The sequence below is a fragment of the Maylandia zebra genome, linkage group LG17 (assembly GCF_041146795.1).
Source record: "Maylandia zebra isolate NMK-2024a linkage group LG17, Mzebra_GT3a, whole genome shotgun sequence".
NCBI classification, from domain to species: Eukaryota; Metazoa; Chordata; class Actinopteri; order Cichliformes; family Cichlidae; genus Maylandia; species Maylandia zebra.
In genome coordinates, this window is record NC_135183.1 from 6,162,780 (window position 1) to 6,181,305 (window position 18,526).

The following is an 18,526-nucleotide window of genomic DNA, read 5'->3' on the forward strand; positions in this document are numbered from 1 at the left end:
TTTGCCCCACTGTATGTGTGTTTCTGTCTGAGTGTGAATGTGAGTGTGTGTGTGTGTGTGTGTGTGTGTGTGTGTGTGTGTGTGTGTGTGTGTGTGTGTGTGTGTGTGTGTGTGTGTGTGTGTGAGAGAGAGAAGAGAGAGCTACCGTGCCTGCAGTGGGACACGCGAGAGGAGGAGTTGATGGGCTAAGTGCCATTACCAGATAATTACAGCTAAAAGTCTCTAACGAGGACGGCTCATCATTATGGTGCTGGCAGACAGAGAGGCCACAAAAAACATCTGCAATTCAGATTAGGAGCACTTGCATGTTCGCTTTATGTGTGTGCATTCACTATGTGCCTCCCTTGTTGTTCCTCTCTTCCTCTTGTCCTGTCCATGCGACAGATTCACATTTGAAATTTAAAAAAGAAAGGAAAAAAAACAGCCTCTTAGAGAGCATTTGCATGTGTGAGGGTGCACACACACACAAATATGAACATTGTACATCAGTTTAATTGGCTGGTAAGGGGCCTCTGTGTGAGTTGAGTTTGAGGGCATCCTTACTCTACACAGCGATGTCTGTAATGGGCTCACTCTTCACTCTCTGTGAGGGGCTTATCCTCCTCCTAAATGTGGTCTGTGGTGCACACCCGCAGTCAGCAGCAGGAACAAGCGCATGTGTAAGATGGGGGTACATAAAAAGAACAAAGCTAATATTTTACCCTTTTGTCCTACAGATATTATATTTTGCATAATTGTGAAAAATTAATCTAATTATTATTTTTTGCCTGCTGGGAAAGGCGAGGAGGTTCAGATCCTGATAACAAAGGTTTTTCTCTTAAGCCTTATCTTTGCAATCCACAGACCTCTAAATAGTTGCTGATGATTGTTTTTATTCATTATCCTTTATTATCCTTTATTACTACTCCAGTGGTTCACAAACTGTGGTACGCGTACCACTGGTGGTACTTGGGCTCCTTCTAGTGGTACGCGGGAAGTCTCCAGATTAAATAATATACCATGTTCTGACTGAGGGAACTTTTTTTTTTATGAAAAATTAAAATGTACAGCTCTGCTATCACTTCCAACATAAATTAAGATGGAAAACTAAACAGCAGTGACGTTTGTAGGGTTACTGGAGTTGGGCTAGCTGGTATATAATGATGTGCAATGTGGTGGCTAGCTACACAGCTATGTTAGCATAACATAAACACAGTGAAGCTGGAGGATGAACACTAACTTTTCCACTCAGTAAACGTTAACGTGAGGGTTCCCAAGGCTTAGGGATAAATGCAATCGCAGGATGCTGTAAACGGACCAAACTTCAGTCAGGAGAACAACTGAGATCCATCCACAATATGAGGTTAGTCATTAACTTACTGCTGCATGGGCTGGGCTGTAGTTACATCGTAATGTTTGAAAAACTGAGTTTTAAAATGAAAAGTGGTAATAAAAACCGAGAGAGGGTGACAGTGATCAATGCCTTTTTTATTTTCTTGTTTAGATTAACTAGAACAAGATACAAAGCATTAAAACATGTTAAAAACACAACAGCCTTAATAAACACAGAGTAGTTTGTTCATACGTCACCACTTAAAGACCAGATTTCCCACCTGCTGTGAATGTTTTAGTGCAGTACAATTGTTATTATTATAACTTGTCACATCCTGTTTATGACAGTTAAAATAGATAACATTTATATAAGAAATAAAATTGCCTCATATAAACTATATGTTGTTAAACAGGCCTATACTACTGTACTTTAATGTCGGTCATAAGGGTGGTACATTAAGAGCCATATATTTTATGAGGTGGTACTCGTCGTGAAAAGTTTGAGAACCACTGATCTAATCTTTAGCAGGTGTTAAAATATGGACATATGGCACAATGCAGTATGTCCCCTAGAGATAGGGTGATGAGTTCAGTCATTCAATGGCGGCTTAGATTAGAGCCACTGCTCCTCCACATCAAAAGAAGCCACTTGAGGTAGTTTGGGCTTCTGAGTAGGATGCCTCCTAGGCACCTCCTGGGTGAGATGTTCTGGGCATGTCCCACCAGGAGGAGGCTCCAGGGCAGACCTAGGACATGCTGGAGAGATTACGTCGCTCCGTTAGCCTGGGGAAAGGAAGGTCTGGACTTCTCTGCTTAGGCTGCTAGTCTAAGACCAGGTCCCAGACAACCGGAAGAGGATGGATGGACGGATTGATGTATGGGGACGGGACAAAGGGTGATGTTATGGTTATGCTAGGGTTAGGGTTAGAATAAGTCAGCAGGAAATGAAACTAAATTAATATAATGTTCTTTAAAATCGTGGACTATTGTGCGTATATTTGTGCACACGGGCAAAAGATGTTTGTGTAAAATGATTGCAAGCGGAACAACTCAAACACAACAGTACATCATCCACTACAGCTAAAAGCTTCATCACTCCCCGCCTCTCTGTTTGTAAAACAGCCATTTGTCTCCTGTAAAAACCAATCTCCAGCCTGATGTAATCAAATCAACCCAACTAAGTATTTTTATTGATGTGATTTTTTTTTCATGTGTCAATTGTTGGTATGATAAGAAAACTAATAGCAATAGATTTGATGTAATTTTTACACTAGCATATAATAGTCGGTCCAGCTCAGCTTTATTCACTTGATGTCTCATTGTTTGTTTGCTGCAGCTGTATTTGGGTGAATGTGAACGGTAAAGAAGATGAAATAAAGAGCTTTTAGGGTTTGAAAGTCAGTCTTTAATTTATTATGCTTTGTAGCTGCCTTGTTTTAATGTCAACATTAAGCCATCGAAGGGAAATGCACTTTAAATGAGTTTATCACTTGTTTGATTTTCATTTCTTTTAATATCCATGAAACCGACACTTTAAAAGAGCACACTGCTTCCTCCATTAGTACAAATTAGATCATTTTCTGTACTGTGCCCTCACTTGTAATATAGAGTGATTATAATAGCTGTATTTTTCATAAAAATGTTTTGCCTAGAGTGACTTGATAATCTAACGAATCAATAAGGGAGAACATTTACAGCATTAATGGAATCAAAGACGAGGGAAAACCGAGTCTACAGTAATCGCAGGCAACAGCGCGAACAAAGGAATTTTTTTTTTTTTTTAAGAAAAGAAGAATACAATGCTGATTGATAGCAGGTGTTTTCACACAGGCGTTGCCCCTGAGGAAATCAAGTGGTTAACATGGCTTATCATCAAGGTTATCCGATGATTGGCACTCCTAATTGTTCATTATGTTTGCTTCCACAAGTGGAAGAAAAGAACTCCGCTCTTCAGAGGAGACTGATTGCTGTGGAATATCCTGAAGCATTTGAAATTTTGTCCCATCAAAATCATCAGCTGATCTTACTCTGACGGATGCACAGGATTAATATCAGAAATTTGTGTTGCCTGTTATAAACAGCGCATCTACTGCACTGTTGCTGTGCTGTAATAATGCTGCAGCTGAAGTTCCGATGTGAATATTAGTTTTAACAGTCATGGCTATTCCTTTATTTATTTCTAGACTCTATTAAAGTAGCTTTGCATCATTCACTTTGTTACGTCCCCACATGAAAGCTAGGCGAAGAGGGTGGGGGACAGTAACAGTTGGATCCGGGTGAAACAAAAAGAACACCAGGCAGAGGTAGTTAACACAAAATATATCTTTATTATAATCAATTAACTCAACAATCATATAAATAGTAACAACAAAAGGAGACAGCACCGCTGCTTTAATGATAAATCAGACAGGTCAACCCAAAGAGATAGTGACCACTTCGACAAAAGAAAACAACAAGGCTTCAACAGAAAAAGACAGCAACACTGCTAGTAACAATACCCAAGCAGGCCAAACAAACTAATGGAGGCCGCCGTCACTTAAGGGAAAACACCACTCAGCTAAGAACTACTCACAAAGAGCCACACACGGTGGGGCTGGTCACACACAGCAGACCTTTTCCATACCTAAACCAATATCACACACTGACCAGCACAAAAGAACTCCACCAGAAGCCTCTCCCACACCTCCACACTGCTCTTCTCCAGCTTATATCACCTCTGAGGGTAATTGGTGGTAAACGAGGGCAGATGAGCAGCAGGTGTGTCCTAAAGGAGAAGGCAGGGGCAGAGAGAGACAAGGGGAGGGGCAAGAAAGAAGGAGGAGGAGAGGGAGAAGACAACACCACGCCCACACACTCCCACAGCCTCACAGGATGTAACACACAGTTAAAACATATTCATTATTTAGCTTCTTCAAATCATTTGTGAAGCCCCTGATGTTGTCCACTGTCTAAAACCATCCAACATTTTCCTCTGATTGGCTGCACCTCACAAACATAAGGTGTGGGCAGCAGGTAGTAATAATACTATGCTAACACTAAAACTGCAAGGGAAATATGATGTAATTTTCAATCATGAAGGTCATAAGAAAGCTAACTAATTCAGACATCGAACACCAAATTAATTAATTAATTAAAAAAGCCAATCATATTTTTGAAAAATGAGATGCAAATTATCTTTAAGAGATCAATAAGAAAAACTGTTTGTGGCTGAGCGATGAAACACTGGGAAATGAACGTCTCAGCTTGCTCTTCTTCGTCCTGTGTGAGTGTACTATGGGGTTATACCGCCATCTGCTGGCCACTGCTTTTATTTCACAGTCCAACGCTGTTGGTGCTGAGCCCCTACATTCGAAAAACAGACGGGAATATGAGCACATTGTGTTTCGGGAAAAAGGGGGAAAAAATAAGAATGGGTGTACCACTAAAATATGCATATCTTAAAAATCCTATTTTAAAGTTTTTATGCACTGTTCAATTATTATTTTTAAATCACGAACAGATACATATTTTAGTTAAATAGCAACCAAAGTGTTGGAGCTGTTTTCTCAGTTGATTGAAAATATTTTTTCAGCCCATAAAAAGTTAAATGGGCTGAAAAACCAAACCATGGGAAGAGCAAATAGGTAAGTCATCTAGACCAGATGATTATAGATTATCTTCATAATTGCCTGTGTCTCTTTCTGGGAGTAGCTGCAGCACACCTGAGCAGGCCAGGCGCAATATATAGCATTCAGCCATGGCTGAATACTGATATGCTGACAACTGTTTATACTATTTGGGTTTCTTTATTTTATTTTATTTAAATGCAGCCTGTGTGTCATCTCCCTCTTTATATCACATACAGCTGTGTTGTGATGATACAAAATACAATATTATATAATATACAATATTAAAAGTAAATACTTGTCACGGTTTGGCAGGGCAAACTGTGGGGGTGTAGCACCTGGAGTCCCAGGCTTCTACCGTTCTACCTTTAAAAGCCGGAGAGCAGTCAAATGCTGGAAGTGGAAGATATGTATATTAGGTTGTTACCTAGGAATTCTGGAGGGAGGGGAGTGGGGGTGTGTGATTGAGGGGGTGGGGGAGCTGCTAAAAGCTGTGAACTTCCCTTCTGTGTTTCATCTTGATGCATTCTCAATCATCCAGGGAAATAAATCTCCAAAAGTCACCAACTTGGAGTGTTTCAGTTTGCCATCTTAGGGAGAAATCAACACACATGGGTGTATTTCCTTTGTTGCTGAGATTTATTGATAAAAACAGTACAAAAAACCAACCATTTGTACACATATTTACAAATAATAATAAAAAGCGAGTGAGTACATTACAACATTTTCAGCAATCACTCACAATCCTGGCATCCATCACATCCACGCCACACTTTGTTTTGTTGTAAAGGGTGACAGTGTTTGGCTTCCTTTTGGTAGTGTTATCAGTCTGAACCACGCTGTGCATGCTGCTTGACCTTCCCATTGCTCACAATTTGAATTTGTTCACACTGCAGATGAGGAGACTACTTCTCCACCGAAAAAGAGAGCTTGTTTGGGGACTGAGACAGCGAAAGATGGCACAGTGCGGCGTGAAGAACAGGTGGGGACCTGTCTCCCTTTCACCCCAATAGAAGCGTACGCTGCAGATGGAGAGCCAACGGCTAAGGCCAGGAGAAGTATCTCGAGTCGCCTTCAGAGCTTCCTGTGTTTCATCACTCTTGACATGCTTCATAGCATTCAAGAATGGACTATTCAACATGCACAGCAAACGGAGCATGTTCATTGGTTCATGGGCCACCCACCAGGCCTGAACATGCCTGTAAACAGTGCTTACAGAAACACCTGCATCCACACACATATATCTACAAGCAGGGAGAACGAGGGACAGCAATTCCAAAACACATATATTGTAATACTAGTTCATAACTGCTCAGGGTCCCTGGGTCGCTCAGACCCAGGAGCCTGACAATACTGCACAGACAGTGAGCTGGATTGGTGGAGGTTTTCAATCTGTGAGGGCTTTTTCTGTGTTGAGTCTTTTCTGTTTGATTCTCAGTTTGCTTTGTGTTAGTGATGGCCAAATGAAGCTTTCTGAAGCACTGAAGCTTGTATTGAAAAACGGTTCGTTACTCGAAGCTTTTCAACACAGTCCTCTCTGGTGACATCTGGTGGCCAAAAATATGAAGAGCCGCTTGAATCCACAAAATAGAACCAACTGCTTCATTAAGATTGCCCACTGTACAGAGTGGAATTCTGTCTGATATTGGGCCGCCGTTGTGTTGCTTTGAACGTGTATTTTTTGGTGGTTAAAAAAATGTGGTTTATTTGTTTAATAAATAATTTTGACCAGTAAACTCTTCTTGTTTAAACATGCACCATTGTGTGGTCTTTCTTTGCTTGTGACTTCTTGATGTTGGTAAATACAATAATTGAAAAATACCACATTACATATAATATACATATGATAATGTACAACACATTATGGAGTATGCTTCTGCTGTGAGGTCCTGCCTCCATGCACTTATGCAATTAACCGCTAGACGGGTATATATACAGTGGCGTGTCTAGAAAATTTTTGTTGGGGGGGCCAGGTAGGGGCACAGATTTGGAGAAGGGTGGCATCCCTCTTTGATAAATCTTGTGGGTCTATGACCGGGGAACACCACAGACGAGTGCAGGAGACGTTTCAGTGCAACTGTAACATTCCTGACTGCCCGACAGACGGTAGCCTTGGAAACGTGCTCAGCGTCACCAATATTATACAGAAAGCTCCCGTTTGCAAAAAACCGAAGTGCAATACAAATAATATGTACAGAACTGAGAGAATGTCCGCGATGTGTCACATGAGCAATATTAGGCCTGAGGATGTTATTCAAATCAATTATAGATTGTGCTGAAAAACGGTAACGTTCACACAGAAAATCATCAGGAAATGATAAAATGTCCAAACGCGCTCTAATCACTCTCTCCCGGCGGAGAGCTCTGTGGAGAATTTGGGCTTCAACATCTACTGACACTTCTACTGACCTGAAGGAACACGCCATGTCTGACACTTCCTACAGTCAGGTTTCTGACAAAGAGGCGGAGAAGGTCAGGGTTAGTTGAAGTAAACCTGCTAGGGGGCAGGTTAGCTTCACGGAGTGTGTCGTCATAGTAACTCACTCAGAATTAATCTAAACTCGCTTTGTGAAACCGAAAACCCAGAGTTTTCGTTAACTCAGGGTATACTTACTCAGAGTTTGCACTAAACCGGCTTCCTGAAACAGGGCCCAGGGCCCTATTTCAGGAAGCCGGCCCAGGGCCCTATTTCAGGAAGCCGGTTTAGTGCAAACTCTGAGTAAGTATACCCTGAGCATATGCCCAGTGACTTATTTTTATTTTTTATTTTTTGTAATGGCATGAACAATGAGAGGTGGTGGATTGGCCAGATGCAGGTCGATGTGTAAAAATAACTCAGTTGTTTGGTGGTGGCTATGGCACTATGGCGGGGCTTCCACAGAGGCAACAGGTGGATGAGGGAAGGGGAGGCAGGAGGAGAGCCTCGAGGCAGCCGCCGAGTGTCAGGTGAACTGAACTTCAGGTAAGAAGTTATGACCTGCAGTCTATCTGGGTCGGATATAAACCAAGTTTAGGTGGAGTTTATTTTCGTTATGCTGACTTTTTACTGTCAGTTGCAATAACTCATACTGCGTTCTAGCCAGCTTGACAGAGTTTTTATACAGCTGGGTGGGTGCTATGATGTTACTGATAGTGAACTTTTTTTTATTCATAAGATTGAACTGAATCATTTCTTCAACAGATTTGACTCAGCCATGAGGCAGTCTGCAACATCGGCTGCAGACTCACCCACCCCCACTGCTGCTGTTCCACCTCAGACACTTCACACCTCCTCTATTCACCCTGCTCACTCCCCCCCCACCCCCAACAACAGCATCCAATACACACTCAACACAAGGCTCCAGCCTGTCTCTCTCAACCACCCAGGTTAGGAGGGAACTGAGGAGGATTAATGGCAAGAAGGCAGCGGGTCCAGATGGCATCAGCTCGAGGGTCGTCAGGTCCTGCGCGGACCAACTGTGTGGGGTGATGGAGCACCTCTTCAACCTGAGCCTGAGGTTGGGAAGAGTCCCACAGCTCTGGAAAACCTCCTGTGTTGTACCAGTGCCAAAGACTTCACGCCCCAAGGACCTCAACAGCTACAGGCCGGTGGCTCTGACATCCCACCTGATGAAGACCCTGGAGCGGTTGGTCCTGGCTCAGCTTCGGCGCCTAATAAGCTCATCACTGGACCCACTTCAGTTTGCCTACCAGCCTGGCATTGGAGCGGATGATGCCGTCATTCACCTCCTACATCGTTCCCTCGCTCACCTGGAGACCGCTGGAAGCACTGTGAGAATCATGTTCTTTGATTTCTCCAGTGCCTTCAACACCATTCTTCCCTCGGTTCTAAAGGACAAGCTGGTGAACTCTGGAGTGGACCATCACCTCACTACCTGGATCCTGGACTACCTCACCGACCGACCACAGTATGTGAGGACTCAGGGCTGTGTGTCGGACAGGGTCGTCTGCAGTACGGGGGCCCCACAGGGAACGGTTCTGGCTCCGTTCCTCTTCACCATCTACACTGCAGACTTCTCCCACAATTCCACCCAGTGCTTCCTGCAGAAGTTCTCTGATGACTCTGCAATAGTCGGCCTCATCACTGATGGGGACGACAAGGAGTACAGAGGTCTGACCCAAGACTTTGTGGACTGGTGCCAGCTGAACTACCTCCAGATCAACGCCAGTAAAACCAAGGAACTGGTGGTAGACTTCCGCAGGCACAAGCATTCTCCACTGCAACCACTGAACATCCAAGGTATGGACATTGAGGCTGTGGACAGCTACAGGTACCTTGGTGTTCATCTGAACAATAGACTGGACTGGACTCATAACTCAGACGCCCTCTACAGGAAAGGGCAGAGCAGGCTGTACCTGCTGCGGAGACTCAGGTCGTTTGGAGTGGAGGGCCCACTCCTGAAGAAATTCTATGACTCTGTTGTGGCTTCTGCTATCTTTTATGGCGTGGTCTGCTGGGGCGGCAGCATCTCTGCTGGGGACAGGAAGAGACTGAACAGGGTGATCCGAAGGGCCAGCTCTGTTCTAGGATGCCCTCTGGACCCAGTGGAGGTGGTGAGTGACAGGAGATGGACAACATCTCCCACCCCATGCAGCAGACTGTGACAGCACTGAGCAGCTCCTTCAGTGGGAGACTGCGGCACCCACGGTGTGGGACGGAGAGATTTCGCAGGTCTTTCCTCCCCACTGCTGTCAGACTCCATAATAAAGACTTTAACTGATCAAGCACACACATCCATACATATGCAATAATACTAAGTGCAATAATCCTTTCTGTCATCGTTGTATTTTTACTCAGTTGTATATAGTATTTGTATTTGTATTCTATTTTTATCTTATTGTATATTTATTTTATTTTATTCTACTGTATATAGTATTTTATTTTATTCTATTCTGTACAGTTGTGTACTGTATTTATTCTTATTGTATTCTAATTTTTGCCTCATAACTTTTGCACTGTCCACTTCCTGCTGTGACAAAACAAATTTCCCACGTGTGGGACTAATAAAGGTTATCTTATCTTATCTTATCTTATCTTATCTTAGTTAGTAGACTTGCCAACGACTCCTTAAAGCTTTAAAGCTTCCTTTAGCTAGAATGGAAAAAGACACAAAGCTGGATTTATTCTGTCTTTACGCTGCACAGCTGCCTCTTCTCTCATTCTCTCCCCCTGCCTCTCCTGTTGCTACTTCAATCATGAAACTGATCAATGATCAGCTGATCGGCTTTTCTCTCTTGTTTATCGCCCACTTTGTGCCAGAAAGAGGAAACCAGCGGAGTTCACGTTAAACAACAGCAGCACGTTTAAGCTTGATCAGCTGTTGTTAGAATTTATTTAATATTAATTTCTAGTATCAGCTGATGTTGGCTGGAGCAACAGCTGTAAAGCTGCTGGTCATGATGTCGGTTTGGATATGTGGTGAGAGGGAAACATGAAGATGAAACCAGGAGATGTCCTTACTGAATCATCAGAGCTGAACAGGTGATGGAGAAACAGGTTTACCTTTTAGGTGACATGAATAAGTTGAAGTTATGAACTGTTTCTGAGAGACAAATAACCCCAGGATCCTTTTTTAGGTAGCTGACAGCTGGTAACTGTGCAGGGGCGGATCTAGGAAAGTTTTGCCAGGGGGCCAGGTAGGGCATTAACAGGGAAAGGTGGGCACAAAGAAATACTTTTCTTTCTTATTCTCATTTAAAATGTCTAGCTTTTATTAAATAATTATCTAAATCTTACAACCAAAGTTTTTATCTGACGTAAAATGTATAGAAATCATACATATACCAACAAGACAGTGTGCATATGGAAAAGATATAAATAAATCTTATAAAGTTTGTATCTGTCTTGTGTGAAACTTGTATGAAAAGCATACAAGAGTAAAAACAGATATAAGATCCCTTGAAAGATTATATAATGAATCTTGTATGTTTTGGATACTAAAACAATATATGAAAGTAATGAGAAAGTGGCCACTTTCATGAGTAAATCATGTAAGTTTTTACTATTTCTTTTCCATATGGGACTGTCACAACAACAGCATTTGTTTTCATTCAAAGTCTTTATGGCTTTAATACCTGGGGGGCCGGTCTGTAGTCAAAATGCCCGATTTTCTGTCCCAGTCCAGCCCTGCAGGTTAATACTGGCAGTGTCACCATGCCAGCTGACTGTATTTCATCATCAGCCAGTGTTGCTCTTTATACATCAATATTACCAAAGTTTACCATAAGGCAGCATAGAAAATATTTACTTGCTTTCAGGTTTTATTCAAATGTTAGTCTTTTCAGTTGTTTCCCCACTTTTTTCCTGTTTCAAAATCAAACACCAGTTTGTGAGAAGATTATCTTCTTTTTTTAACAGGCAGATAAAGTTTTACATTGGCATTGGCTAATTTGTCAATTGTTTGTTACAAATGTTCGTATTTATTCAAAAATGTTTTTGCCCAAAACATATGTGCACTATATGTCAGTAAAAATACTATGCAAATATTGCTGTCCTTGAATGCTGAGTAAACACTGACAAAGCACTGATTGTATCTCTTGTACTTTATCAACGCAGTATCTAAAAACTTTGCACCGTAGTGGTTAAAATCTCATTCTAATAAGAGTTAAAAGCGCATTCGGTTATTAGGTTTACAGGATTATTGAATTATGGTTAACGGTTGGTAGAATTTTTTTAAACTTTATCTGCCAATTACATCTGCCACCCTTCTCCAAATCTGTGCCCCTACCTGGCCTCCCCAACAAAAATTTTCTAGACACGCCACTGATTCTGTCCTCATTTTCTTTCACCGAAAAATTGTTTCCTGCAGTGCCGTCTTTTGTGCTTGGCTCTCCTACCTTTGCTAACGTGAAGCGCATAGCGCAGAAGCCGATGCTGCATTCACTTACACTCGGATATCTGAGCTTCACCGTGAAAACATAATCGGACATTTGATATTTGATTGAATTTTATTGTTTTGCCTTTGGGGTGGCACCTGGGGTGGCCAGTCTGGTTGGGGGGGTGGCCTGTGCCCCCCCAGGCCACCCCGCTGGACACGCCACTGTATCCCAGGACAGAGCCCTGCCCCACCATGAGCCTGGGTGGATACGTGGTTATTAATATAAAAGGACCAATACTGAATATGAATATTTCATGAAAATTGAATTATAATACAAATTAGTAATAAGGGTTTCTCTGCGCCCTTATCTACTCCATACTCAGCTGCGGGCAGAGAGGGTGACAGGCGAGGATGGCACTGAAGAGAAGATGCTCAGTTTCTGGAGTCTCCTGGTCCTGTCAGTATTAGTAGGATGCATCTGCTGTGTCTTCTCGTGGATGCTCACCTACCTTGACTCATTCCAGCCTGGTATGGATTTCCCAACACTGTGGACAGTGGCCCACGTCAGAGACGTTTAATATTGATTACATATGTCTGAATTGCTAACCCTAACCCTAGCTCAACAGACCACAATGCCCTGGACTGTCAGTATTATTACATGCTGTGAACATAAGTACCTTTGATCACAGTTTATGTTGTAAAAGAGAAGGAATATTGAAAAAAAGATCAACATTGTGATATTATTTCTTCCAAACTGACCAGAAACATGCTTGTCAGACTCTCACAGCAAAGGATCAGACTCACTGTGCATGACAGCTCGGGCCAATGATGTCTTTTAGATTGTCAGTTGTTTAGTGCTTCTGTACAGTTAGGGTCACGTCTCTATTTCAGAATAATTAATATGCGGAAAACACAAAGTTGATTGTCTTCCAATATTCTAGCATAATTAAAAAACTTTGACTTTGTAAGTACATATTATTAGTTCTAATGCCAGTATAAGTCTTCATAACTCCTGCTTTGAAATACTGAACTTTAAAGTTTACCTGATGAAAGAGTTTACAGTGGCACTGTCAGGATCATTCTGACTGTAAGATCACTGTATTAATCTGAATCCTTCTGAAATGTGCTGTGAATGAATGCTGATGCAACTCACTGTGGGAAAGCTGTTGATAAAATGAATCTGTGACACATGCAACACGTTCACAGAGGAAGAGGACACAAAGGGAGGACACGCAGAGGCTGTGTTGAAGTCAGAAATCCAAATCTTTATTAAAAAACAGGCGGCGGTTACAAACAGGCAGACAAGCAGTCCATCAAACAGTCTACAGGGTCAAACATACAGAGAATTCAAACAGCAGTAAAAAATAACTGGACACTGAAAAACATAAAGCAATGTGTGACGCAATAGAAGGAAGCAGCGCAGTATATTCACTGAATTATCATCAATTACAAAAGAGAAAAAGGACGATTTCTAAGGATTATTTTCTTAAATGCAATTAGAGTGTGGCTGGTAAAGATGGAAACATACAGAATGTAAACTGTGTGAGTTTGTGAACTTTGTTAGTAACAAATGAGGTAAAAAAAACAACCCCAAAACATACAAAACACAGAAAGAGGCTCTCAGTATTCATTAATAATTAGAAAGAAAAATTCTGGTCGTGGATTTTTACAGTCTTAGTTCCGCTCGCTGTCATCATTATAATCATCATGATCAATGGCGAGGTCCTGAGGTGGGTGGGGCTGTCTCTGGTGATGTCACCATGAAGGAACAGCATCTGGCACGTGTTGCTGAAACATCCCAGTACGCTGGTGTAGTTTCCTCTCCAGCTGTTTGACATGTGACACTTGAACATTAAGGGGAAGAAGAAGAAACAGTGTTAGGTCAGGTGACCACATGGTTTCTAAAGTAACTGACAGGAAGTAACCAGGCCGTCAGAAATGGATGGCATGTGTTTAGAGTTACTGGAGTTGGGTAACTCTACTTACCAAAAGCAGAAGCACACAGATGAAGGATCAGATGCTGAATGTTGCAGGAACATGCTCATGTGCGGTGGTCATTCAGTGCTGCTCCGGCAGGTTACACAGTCCAAGACTGATATGCTGCCCATCTGAGAGTTTGAAAACACACATGCAAAGATTTATTTTGTGTTACAGTCAAAGTTGGATGTTCATTTTTGTCCTTTAAAAATGTTTGTGTATTTGAAAGCACTAACATTTAAGGATGACTCTAATCGTCTCTCTCTAAGAGTGTCTCCTTTAAAGGGGAGACAAGTGTATCCACTGATCTACGTCACTTTACCTGGATGATGACTCCTCTCCCCCTCACTCAGAAACACTCCTAATATAACCAAGCAAATAAATAATATTGAAGATTTACTTACATCATTACAAAAACATCAAAAACATCTCCCTTTGATTCTATTTCTCCATTCCTGCTGAACATCAGGCAACAAATATCTCAATAAATCACAGTAAAATGTAAAGCACATGTTTTCTCCGCTTTGTCTAACCTCTGCAGAGCCTCTGTCAAGAAAAACACATCTGTAAGCATAAAACAAATATACATTCATAACACGTCACTGGACAAACCTCGGTCAGTTGATTTCCTCTGTGCAGTGCAGATGAGCATCAGTCAGCGAGTGACTCTGCTGGTTCTTCTGAGGAAACACCACCGTCTCTCCACACCGTCACCATCTGTGAGCACAAACTGCCGCTCTGCCAGCATGTAGGAATCTCATATCACACACAGGGGTGAAGAAACATCAGAGCTCAACTTAGGATACTTTAGATCTAAACAGATCAAAGTAGCTCTTAGTTTCAACAATCAGTGAACAGACAACCAATGATACCAAACTGATTCTGTATGAATACAATATGGTATTTTCAATACAGGTGTCAAATTAATTTATTAAAACTAATACAGATATATGTATATTTTTTTGATAAATTAATTTGCTAAATTATAAGGGTATATATATTTTTTTCATTTAACAATTGCAACTAAAAGAAATTAAATATTGAACAAAAATATATTGTCACATTCTGAGCATGCTCAGCATGCTGACAGACTTGAAGTTGCTACAGATTTTAAGTGATAATTATAGGGAAGAAACTTCTCTTTTTCATCCGTTTAATCAAACATTTGATGCCTCAGCTGTCTCAGTCCTATAGCGTTCTGCAACTACAACTAACCTGAGGCTTGGATTTGGCTGCAGGTGCCCCTGTACATCCTTCTCAGCAGCACACATGTGGGTACCATTTAATCCCACTTCTTCCTGAGCTTTGCTTCACCATAAGACCAAAGGTGGCATCCTGTGTCATAGTCTTATCATCATCCAGAAGAAACATTTGAAGAAACATCATGGAGAAGAAACATTTACGCGCCTCCTGGTTTTGTTTTCTGATCCTGCGAAAAGACTGAGGACAACAAAACCCAGAGAACACGAGATACACAACATCCAACATTCAGACTCAGCAGCCTCCATAAATGAAGAGCACCAGGTTGGTTCAGTTATAGTAGATATAAGCATACTTCACATTACTGGGTATGAATAATAATGAGGAGGCAAACTTTGACGATGCAGAGCATGATGTCCCATCATCAGACTGTAAACAAACATCCACCAGGCTTCTTTGTTGCCAAAATTGATGATTCTCCTATCAGGGATCAGTAGCGTGTATTAACCTGTGGTACAAGCAGCAGTCACTTAAATATTACTGTTTCAGAGAAGAAATCTAGGATAGGGCTGCTCAATTAATCGAATTTTAATCACGATTACGATCTGGGCTTTCAACGATCATTAAAAATGACTGAGCCGATTATTAGCCCCTCCCTCATTTATCCGCGACACCTTAAAGGCCGGTCCGTGAAAATATTGTCGGGCATAAACCGTCCGTGGCGCAAAAAAGGTTGGAGACCGCTGATTAAGAGGACCCGAGGGAAGCTCGGAAAGCTAAGCAGAAGTTATTTGGAGAGTGACTGCCGTTGGTTGAAAAGAGAGTTTAAAAAAAAACTTCAGTGGTGTTGCACACCATTTTATATTATTTTTTAAAAGTCATTGTTAACCCTTTAAAGCCGGTCAGAGCAGCACGCTCCGTTTTGCGTAACTATTTTTAAATCCCTGTAGAACCTGAACCGTGTAAGCTAGCGCAATAATTTGTTTTGCATATGAAACCGGAGGAGTTGTACTTACATCTGATGCCATCAGCTTGTCCTCGGTCACGGTTTCGTTCCACATAAAGCTTTGCAAAAATTGCATAAAAAGCGCTTGCAGGAACAAAAACATAATATTCCAGAAACACGCTTTGCCGTTCCTATCAGCTGTTCGTAACACTTCCCACAGTAAAATGATGCACATGCTGTTTTCTTTGCAAATTTGCATCATAGGATTGTTTTTTGTTTTTCCTGCAGTATATAAAAATTGCTGTATCTCCAAAATAAAACTATGAAGACACTCAAAATAAATTTCCTGTTGTTGTAAACTATTTTTTGCAACTTTATTGTATTTAAAGTTTTGAGGGATAAGCCTCTTAAATTTCTCCAAGTAGAAATATATGTAAACAAAACAAAAGCGATTTTCAATTTTTTTTGTAGTTTATTGCACTTTTTTGCAATTTATGTAGTTACTATGGACTTAATGCATACATATTATTAAAATATGGGCTATAACAGTTGTATTGATGTATAGCAACTTGAAATGCTCCCACAAATGGCACTACAGCATGTAAAAAAATAATATAAGCTCTGGTGGACTTGGTTCTATGGTAGGTCTTAAAGGGTTAAATAAATATCGTCAAATAATCGTGATCTCAATTTCAGTGAAAATAATCGTGATTATCATTTTTGCCATAATCGAGCAGCCCTAATCTAGGACATAAAAGCCAGGGTGGGAGGGATCTCTGCAAACTGACTTAGGTCTGCAAGTGTGAAGCTCAACAAAAATCTGACTCTCCAGTCACAGACAAACAAAAACTCCAGCTGGGAGATAGAAAACGCTGTCTGGGTCCTGCTGGATGTTGCTGGTCAGAGTCCACACATTAGCAGAGTGCTTCTTGGTCCCACTGACCCATGTGGACAGCGACTGTGGAGAACTGTTCTGGAAAACAGAGAAGAGAATTAAAATAACAAAAAGTAGCAGCAGTTCAGATCTGATTTAATTTAATTTCCTTCACACAGCACATTCGTCCAGGCTGACAGGTAAACATAGAATTAATCTCAGGTAACATGACTCATAGTAGAGATTCAGTAAGAAAGATTGCAGGCTCTAATATTATTACCACACAATCCAAGGACACACCAACAGCTCCGATTTGTAGAACTATTTAAACAAATGTCTTCTGAATATTCAATTCAGGTTCACAGTGGGAGGGGGGGGGGGAGGTGTCGTGGAATTTTTTAAATAAAGTCTGCAACACAGAAAGAGCTGTGCTCAAGCTATTTATTACTGCGCCAACACACATCAAACATCACAGTTCAGTCATGTCAGCGCTGCCACAGAAGTGGTGCTCCTGCTCCTTTATGCATTCCAAGGAAGAGGGAGGAAGTTACAAACGGATCCTACCACACTTCAACGGATCAATGGTTATGCTGTTTTGTGGCCTTATCAGCACCTGTAAAGGGAGTTGTTCTCTCAAACTGCTGACGCTGAAGTAAGTTAATCTAGTTTTAGAAACTTTCACTGAACAGTAACAGTGTCACAACTAAGCATATGCATAAGCACTTAAATACTTTAAATGAGAATAACAGAAAATTTCTATTACAGAGGCTAGAGCCTGTCCCAGTAGTCATAGGTAGAGCACACCTGGACAGGTCACCAGTCTGTCAGAGGACTAACACAGAGACAGACACCAGAGTAACAAATCTATTTAAAATTAATGTAAGTTTGCTGCAGCTGTGTGTAGATGTGTTTCTGTGCTCACAGTCCACCTCTCAGGAACCTGCAGTTCACTTTAAGTCTACTTTAAACAGACCTCACAAAAGGCTGATGTGGCTGGATCAGTAGTCTGATTTAAGTACGATACCTTTGGCCAGGGATTAATCTGGTACATCGCTTCACTGCAGTGTTACGTATTTTCCCCACACCTGAATAAAAAAATACTGATATATACAAATAAGAGCTTCAGCTCATGCAGCCTGACTCAATCCTAAATGTTCAGCACACAGAGACACAGAGGTACCGTTTAAAGTTTAGTGTTAACCTGAGTCACTGATCATTTGCAGTATTACAGAGTCTGGCAGTCTTTGCATGATGTCCACGTCACTGTAAGTTTCTAGCTGACTCTCAGGTGTGACAGGTGTGCCAGCAGGAAAGAGTAATAATAGCCTGCATCCTGAGGTTTGTCATGCAGGATTAAAGAAGCCAGGCTTTGTTCACACAGCTAGGATTGTATTTTACACTGACCCTGGGTCAGTATAAGTATCATACAGTTTAAACGAAGCACTGAAACTTGCACATATTTATTACAGATGCACTGAAGCTATATAAGTTTTGATCAGTTAGCTGGCTTGAAGCATTCAGGTGTGCCTTAACAGAATGCCATAATCTTTCCAGGAGTGGATGTCCCAGCAAATTCACTCCAAGCTCAGACCATTGAATGCTCAGATAAAATTGCAAAACTCCCAAGAGTTACATCTCAGACTCTACAGGCACATTAGAGTTCATGAGAGTATAATCAGAGAAAGGCTGAACAAATATAGCTTGTTTGGAAGGGTTGACAAGAGAAAGTGTGTTCTTTCTAAAAATAACATAACAAGACAGCTTTGTTATGGAAAATAAATATCTGAATATATTG

General features: G+C 41.4%; 1 protein-coding gene across 6 annotated transcripts in view; it reads right to left on the bottom strand.

The window, feature by feature from the left end:
- Window positions 1–13,021: 13,021 nt before the first annotated feature.
- Window positions 13,022–18,526, bottom strand: part of kank4 (KN motif and ankyrin repeat domains 4) — a 92,550-nt gene continuing 87,045 nt past the window's right edge. For 3 of the 6 annotated variants that reach the window (XM_076876106.1, XM_014413383.4, XM_076876109.1), the window contains exons 10-13: window positions 14,927–16,830; window positions 14,324–14,467; window positions 13,721–14,072; window positions 13,022–13,578 (exon numbers count right to left, since the gene is read on the bottom strand). In XM_076876106.1, coding sequence (XP_076732221.1) covers window positions 16,690–16,830 — 141 coding nt within the window. In that variant the 3' untranslated portion in view covers window positions 13,022–13,578; window positions 13,721–14,072; window positions 14,324–14,467; window positions 14,927–16,689. The remainder of the gene's footprint in view (window positions 13,579–13,720; window positions 14,073–14,323; window positions 14,468–14,926; window positions 16,831–18,526) is intronic. The other 3 variants (XM_076876110.1, XM_076876107.1, XM_076876108.1) reach the window with 3 other exon arrangements.